At 57.8% G+C, this 7,836-nt stretch overlaps 1 protein-coding gene across 1 annotated transcript; it reads left to right on the top strand.

The window, feature by feature from the left end:
- Positions 1-1,702: 1,702 nt before the first annotated feature.
- On the top strand, positions 1,703-6,462 carry NCLIV_037580 (hypothetical protein; the record flags this gene model as incomplete). The annotated part of the gene is made up of 6 exons (XM_003883959.1): positions 1,703-2,530; positions 3,160-3,340; positions 3,602-3,669; positions 4,119-4,316; positions 4,765-5,254; positions 5,774-6,462. The coding sequence occupies 6 exons, from the start codon at positions 1,703-1,705 to the stop codon at positions 6,460-6,462; spliced, it is 2,454 nt and encodes an 817-aa protein (XP_003884008.1).
- Positions 6,463-7,836: the final 1,374 nt, after the last annotated feature.

The following is a 7,836-nucleotide window of genomic DNA, read 5'->3' as shown; positions in this document are numbered from 1 at the left end:
GAGTGATGCTCTATATTAAGCTATTGTTCAACATAAAGGACATCCTTCAAGACGAACATGTCCTCAGGCTCCTTGAACTCTGCTTTTCCATTCTTGAGCAGCACGACAGAGGAAGCTGAAATGGATTCAATAAGAAGGGAAAGGCTTAGTACACATGCTTTGCACTCCCTGTACGCCTGCGTTGGGCGTTTTTGCTGTGTCAAGTTCTGTGTCACAGCAAGTAGGTCTACAGGTCGGTATAGGGATGAGGTAACGTATCTTCTGCCGTGAGCAGGAATGCTCGGGAAAGTCGGGCGACGCCACTCTGCCACAAAGACACCAAGAAGCCACAGCGCAGGGAGTCGCTCATAAAACAAAGATACCCATGTATAAATCGGATCGGTCATGACAACGGAGGAGCGCAGTACAGACACACACATCTGTAGTACGCGTCCGTGAAAGGCGGTGCAAAGTAATAAGGGGATGCGGCACCAGGAGAACCTGCGAAATATCATACATGCGCTCCCACTCTCGATTAAATTCCTAGACGGTGTGTGTAGGACTGATCTAAGGCTGGCTCTGCGCTTCTTCACCATTGGAGAGCAATGTAGCATCATTCTCTTCAGCAAGTTGTTTGCGTGCCTTTGTGTCTCGGAAACATCACTGAACTGGCATCTGGGGTGTCTGACGAGGTACAACAACTGCTGCCAATGCGGCCAGCATCGGAGTGAGCGAGGCTAACGCAGTGGCGTGCTGCGTCGCCGTCACCGTCCCGCGGCCTAGAACGTGACGCATTAGCGTACTGGCGTTGTGACGCAATCGTGTGCATTGATATGATCTACACAGAGACACTCTCTAGACGTGAGTGTGAAAGCGGGAAACGGCAGGAGATACCTACTGTACGCTCCGGTTGGGACGTAGAACAAACCACAGGCGAGCGCAACCCCTGCAGCTGTTTGCACCCAGCTGTTCGGGGCGGATCCAGCTCAACAGCAGGTTTTGTCAAATCTGCAATGTTACACCACCGTTGGGGGAGACCAATATGTGAATGGCGCGCCTGACGCAGGGGACACCGCAGGCAGTCGGGACCAGCTCCTCCGGACGCGCGGTAGAGATCATCATACACACTCCCTGCCTCGAACGACCCACGATTTGTTTGAACCGAACCTGTCTTCCGGCGAAGGAAACTGCAAAATGGAATGGGTGCCTCTGCCTTGCCTTTGAGGGGGGACTTCCTGTCGAATTTTAAATGTGCCTGTAAGCCAGCCGCAAGCACGGCTGCGGCCAGGGCTCGGACCCAGTCGCGTATCCCGCCTGTTCGCCTGCAGTTCACACGTGCATGCAGCCGAACACATTCGAAGGGGAAAGACAGTATGTCGCTCCTTCCGGACCATGCGTTCCTCCTCGTAACACACAGTAAGAACTCTGTAGTTTTAAAGAGGTTATGTTGCTGTAGCGGCGCGTCCAAGGTTCCGTCGCCAGTGGCATATGCGTCGTTTCTCGTCAAACAGCCACTTCGCGGCCGCGTTCCCGTTCTTTGGGGCTCTCTCGCCGAAGATCCCACGCCGTTTTCAGCTGCAGGCCCGTTTGCCGGGGATAAAATTTGTCGTGACGATGATTGAGATGCAGAGAACCTTCACAAAACCTCTGTGTGGCGTGCGTGTCTCTCTTTGGGGGCTCTGAGGTGCTGACGCTCTCGTGTTTTTATCTGCCCCGTGCGGCAATGTCACGCAGTTCGGCTGGGTTTGTCCCGGCTGGTGGCCCCTCGGGCGGCCCAGCCTTTTCTTTCTTCGCACACTTTTCTCCACTGTCTGGACAGCAGAAGCAGGCAGCTCACCAGATTCTGCCCCATCTTTTCTTGGGTTCCGCAGCGGCCGCTCGGAGCGCAACTTGGCTGCACCAGAACCGCATCACGCACATTGTGTGCGTGCACAACGCGGAAGCCTCGCCACAGGAGCTCAAACGGCAGTTAACCTCACCCACTGCCGCAAACGATGCGAAACACGCCAAGTCTCGCCAACAGCGACCGCAAACTGTCGCGGAACAGCTCGTCGTCCACGCGGATCGCTGCGTCTACTGCTGCTGCTACGTCCAAGACACGCCGCAGCAGGTTTTTCTGCCGATGCTTTCCCCCGTAATCGATTTTGTCGACAACGCAATACGGGACCAGTCTTTTCGGGGCGGTGGAGGCTCTCCTTCGCAGGTCCCTTCACAGGCGTCGCAGCCAGGCAGCGCTCAGCCCCGGAAACACCCCACACGCAATCATCTGTTTGTCTGCGGCGAACAGCAAACGAGTCTTGTGGACGACGAAAAAGAGGGCATCCCCGCGAAGTCCTTCGGTGGCGTGAGCGGACCAGCTCGGAGCGGCGTGAATCAAGGGAACTCAAGAGCGCCACAGCATGGAAACGTCTTGGTCCACTGCGCCAAGGGAATCAGCCGCAGTGCCTCCTTCGTCATTTGCTATCTCATGTTTCGTCGGTGTTGGTCCTACAACGATAGCTTCACGTACATTCGGAGAAAAAGACCAATCTACCCAAATGTCGGATTTCAAGTAAGCACTGCGGAGAGCGTTGCGCTTTCTTCCCGGCCGCGGCCGGCTTACCCAGAGCGACTGTCGCGGCTTTCTGCGCAACTGCGATGTGCGACTCAGATGCTCGTGATCGTTTTCCCTCTGGTGGAGTTTCGTGTGTGCGCGTGGGGAGAGGAACCTTGGAAATACCCTGCGGCTCCTCGCGTCCCTTTTTTTTGCGTGGCAGCAGTTCCGGGGTTGAACAAGGCGGCTGGGGACGCTAGTGTCTTCCATGGGCGTGGCAGGGGGTGAACGCCGCTTGCTTTCGAGCAGAGAGTCCCAGTTGAGGTGACAAAGATTCGCTCCGTGGGTTTTCCCGCAGTGTGCTTTTCTGGCGCCAAGGTGTTTGCCGCGTTGACACACGCCCCAGTCGAGAGCGCCGCGTTTGAGCCGCCCCAGCTCCCTGGTGTGCCGGCGTGCATAGGCACCGGCCTGCGTACGCCGGTTTCTAGAGTTCGTCTTCTTCGGGCCGAGTTTGGTAGGACGCAGGAGACGTCGCTGCGCCTTCACGTGTTCGAGGAGAGGCCGTACTTCCCGCCGCTTGCCCATCTCGCGCGGTGTGGTCTGCTGTGTTGTGTTTCTGTTCTCTTCCCCGTGCATCTTGTCAACAGATCCAGTTGCAAGAGATTGAGAAGCGACTGCAGCAGTTTCGACCGACGATCCCGCGCGTAGATGCCTCGGAGGACCCGGCGGCCCCGAAGCGAATTACCGCGACCGCCGTGGCCGCAGGCCTCGTCGGCCCAGACGAGGACGAACCGGATCTGTTCAGAAGGGATCCCACTGCAGCCGAGAGTAAGCTGGCGAGACCGAAGTGGGGCCCGGAACCGCGGAGGCCGAGGATCTGAGCCTCGTGCGCCCTGTGCAGTCGACTGGGGCGGTTCGCTCGAGCTCCGACGTGTCTCTTTCAGCCCGACACTGCGGTTTTGCCCCAGGAGCGCGGAAACGAGGAGACGCAGAAATGTCGCGCGAGGCTACCAGGACAGAAAGGAGAAAAGGTGCCATAACTCGACCTGCGACTGTGCCGCCTTGTTTCGCTTCCTGTCTTGAACTCAGAACTCCTGGAGATTCTAAGGGAAGCACGAACTGCTCTCAACGCGGCGAGCCTGGAACAGAAGCTCATTGTAAGTCACACTCCGGGCTGCATGCGCCGCTGGCAGACTCCAGTAGTGGGTGCACACAGCAGTCGCTGCTTGTTGGGTCCCTTTGCACGGTTTGCGCAGTTCTTCAGGCAGGCGGCGTTCGCTTGAACGAGTGTTTGTGGGCGGTGACTGTCAGGGAGACTCGAAGTCTGTTAGCTGACCTCTGCTGCGTCGCACTCCAGGAGCGCCTTGGCGGTCTTCTTCTCAACCTTTTTTCACAGAGAGATGGAGTCAGAAGGGGGAGTGTCTGAGAAGTCTCCGGTCCTGCTTGAACCCGTTCCCGCGCGGATGTCCTGTCTCGAGAAAGCGGCTGGTTTCGAGGCATGAAAGAGGATACCTTAAATCAGACGCGCTTTTCCCATGCACTTTGTAGTTCAGCCCCGCGGAGCTGCGCAGTAGGTCGCGTTGCTGTTTGCGTCTGTCACCTACAGGCCAGCATTTTGACTCAACTTCTGGAGACCCAGGAACTGGTGGAGAACATGTTCTCTCAATCCAGTTTGCTCAGAGACCGGCAAAAGTGGGAACTTCATGGACTCTTTTTTGAAAATCTCAAGTCGTACGGAGTAGCGGCCCCGCCTGACGTCCTGGCCACCGCCGAAAAAGTGGCGAAACGGGCCAGCGATTTGAAGGTGAGTTGTCGAGTTCCGGCTTCCTAGCGTGCGAAACACCCACCGTTTCTGCTTTTACGTCGAGCCGACGCGCAGACGTAGCCCTCCCGTTGGACGTTTCTGAACTGCTCATGCCCATTGCCCGTCAATCCGCTTTCAAGGAAGAGAGGCGTCCAGCAACCCAGTCTCGTTTTCGGAGCGGCAGGCTTGAGCATACCTCCGCGGTCGCGGGTTCGGCGATCCCGTTCCGTCGTGCTGCGGGGAGCCGCGGCGAGGCTCTCGAAAGGCCGGTCCACGTGAACAAGTCCGTGCAAGGTGTGCGTCGTCTGCCGTTCTTCTCCGTGGCCACCATCTTGCCCCGTCCAAGGCGTTTTGCGTGGATGGGTCAACTCTAAACTGTTTAACTTACTTCGCGTTAGGCTTGTTATTTCTTAGCAACCGGTCGAGAGTTGTGTTGCCCCTTTCGCAGCTCGTATTCACGGCCACCCTCCCGGGGGTCGCCATGGCCGACACAGTTGCTGAGGAGATTCGGCGCTGGGTTCAAGTCGCCACGAAGGTGGCTGAGGAGCGAGAGAAGGCCCAGGCGGCCGACCGACCAAAGAAGGCGAACGCCTCGGGCGAGCATGCGTCCGCGACGAGAGTTCGGAGTTCCGGTGGCGACACAGCGGCAGCAGAGACATCCCCTGCGCCACGCGACAAACCGCAGGACGACTCCAAAAGTGCCGATGGCGCCACGAACGGCGGCAGAAGTCTCAGTCCGCGGAACACCCAGAGAAACGGTGGTCCCGGGAAGCCCGCCCAGAGAGACGTCTCTGACGGATTGGCGTTTTCTTCTGGAAAAGACCTCTTTGGGAGGCAAGGCGCCTCCACTGCTGACACGCTTCGTGAGCGGCTGAAGAAGATCCGCGAGAAGCGTGCGGCTCTCGTCGACACCTCGAAAGCGCCTGCTACCGACCAAGGTACGTACACAGAACGGAAACGAGGAACGGCGGATCCGCTCCAGGTTTCTCTGGATTTGACCTTCCGAAAAACGGTCTGACATCAGATCCTGCAAAGTGTTTCTTCCTCTGGGGAGGCTGCAGGAGAATTCCTGGAGCTCCAGGCGGGCGCCACGGGAAGCGGCTGATGAACAGGGGGAGAAAACGCGTGCTTCTCGCGGGGGTTCTTCTCAAAAATAATGCTTTTTTGTGGCTGCCTTTGCATGCAGCGTCGTCTCCCGGAACACCTAGCGACGCGAGAAACAGTGCGAGGAGCTGCGGGTCTCCGGCTGCAGCCGATGGATCGAGATCCCAGTCCCCGCGCGTCGCTGCGCGACCAGCTGTTGATGACTGGGAAGACCGCGGACAAAAGAAGAAGTTGAAGAAACAGAAGAAACGCGAGAAGAAGGAGAAAAAGAGAATGAAGAAACAGAAGAGCGAGCGAAGCGAGCGGTCGCGACGCGTGTCGGAGCGGAGTGTGAGCAGCGGCTCTCTGAGCAGGAGCAGCTGGAGTCCGCCGCAGCGGAGACGTTCGCCCTACGGCAGTCCAGTATCGACATCCGGGTTTGCCTCTCGTAAGGCAGACCATGCTTCAGGTCGAAGGGACGACTCGGAAGAGAGAGGGAGGTACTCTTCTCATGGGTCCAATGGGGGGCGAGCGCACAGGGTCTATGAACGAAGTCAATGCGTGGAGAGTCGCGGCGGCCGCACGCGAAACGGCAGGCACTCGTCGGATTCGGAGGAGCGTCGACGAGACAGGAGAGACCGGTCTCGGTCCCTCTCCCACGGGAGATGGAAGCGAAGGAGGTCCAGTTCCCGATCAGTTTCGCCTCGGAGACGGCGAGACGAAACGCGTGGAACGGACACGCGACAAGAGTCCTTGGCGTCTCGCCGAGGGTCGCGGGGATCGCCATGTCGGAGCGAAACAAAGGGAAGGACGGGGTCACCCTGCGACCATGGACCCGCGTCGCGGTGGAGGCCTGCGCCAAGATACTCAGAGGACTCCGATGTCACCGCGAGAAGGCGACGGACTCGCAGGAGTGTTGATTCGCAGAGATCGTCGCGTTCGAGGTCACACTCTCCCGGTGCCTGCCGTCCGTCGCGCGAGCGGGGCAGATCACGGCTTAGTCACAGCCAGAGCAGGAGCCCGCGCGACCCGAGTGGACGAAGGCGATAAATGGCCGTTCTGAGAGTGAAAACTGGTGCGCGTTTGTCGGCGGTAGGGGGGGGGGTTCGTGCCGTTAAGGCTGCTGGGACGGGAATGCCCGATGCGCGGGGCGGTGCGATAAAAACGGTGTCTTCTGGGAAAAGGAAACTCGCCACTTTGTTCTGTGGAGCTGTTGTCCCGGCTGGAGACGGTCCCACCTTTGTTTGTGTCGAAAGCAGCGCCGGCGCATACCGTATTTTTGCTTCCCCGTTTGGGGTGCTGGCGATCGCGTTGTCATAGTTTTCAAATCCACAAACCTTGCGTTACACCTAGAATTCGCTCCACGTGCCGACGCGCACGGACCGGCTGATGGTGACTGCGTCCTCGGAGCCCTGAACGCGAGGTCTAACCTGGCAGCTTCTGTTTCTATTTGCGCCAAGGGCGAAGTGCGGTAGCGTTGCAGTTCCTTTCAGAGTTTCCAGGACTCTAAATGGCTAGCTACACGGCTTCTCTCGGAGTCTGTACGACTGGAAGAACCGGAGAATGCCACGAGACAACAACGGTAGAACGCATACAACAGCGTCGCGCGATTTATTCCAGCTGTATCGCTGCCGTGGCGGGCCCCGACGGATATACACCAACAGAAGCAACAGTGGCGCTTTCCAGTGGAGCGATTTATCCTGTTCTGCTGCTGGGAGGCAAGTCAGTTTTTGCCGTGCAATACAGCAGCCAGTGAACTGGACGACCGACGGGGTCTGGGACTGGTGATCGATCCGGCTTCTCTTCGACAGACGACTTGAGGGGCTGGATACAGTGTAGCTTGGTTGCCCTAGCAATACCGTGAAATCCACATCACCAAATTACTGGTGAGCTGAAACCCCAGGGAGGCGAAAGGACGTTCACAAAGGGTCTAGACACGTTAAGAGGCCGCCCATGTGTGCACTTTGTGTTCGCAGCGAGCGACCGTTGAAGTTAGAGGTTGCGGTCTTCTCTTGAATCACCGGTTGAATGAGTGAATGGCTCTTTGGTTAAAAGGTGAGACTCTAATGTTTCATCGGGAAATGCGTGTTCACATGGGACTCGCACGAGTCTTTTCCGGATGTACCGATTGCGCAATAGCAGGCCACCATGGAACCGACGGCCCTGTAGGCACGTTTTTGCCTATTTTTTAGGATCTGCCGATTGTAAAGGAAGCCGCGTTGGGACACTAACCAACCCATAACGCGTACCTCGCTGTGGACGACAGTGTGAAGGTGACTCAACAGCCTGCGCTCTGCGCGTCCGAGCGCGAGGCGGCTTCTGCCATTCTTAGCACGACACCGCAGTGCAGCAGAGCTACCGGCAAAACCAGTCTAGCCTCGCGTTCAACTTCTGAAACCATGGGGTACAGATGAGGGGTCCGAAGGCGCCTCTGTTG

This window comes from Neospora caninum, chromosome VIII (genome assembly GCF_000208865.1).
Source record: "Neospora caninum Liverpool complete genome, chromosome VIII".
Lineage (NCBI taxonomy): Eukaryota > Apicomplexa > Conoidasida > Eucoccidiorida > Sarcocystidae > Neospora > Neospora caninum.
The sequence above is the reverse complement of the archived record's forward strand: the minus strand, read 5'-3'. Positions and strand labels throughout refer to the sequence as shown.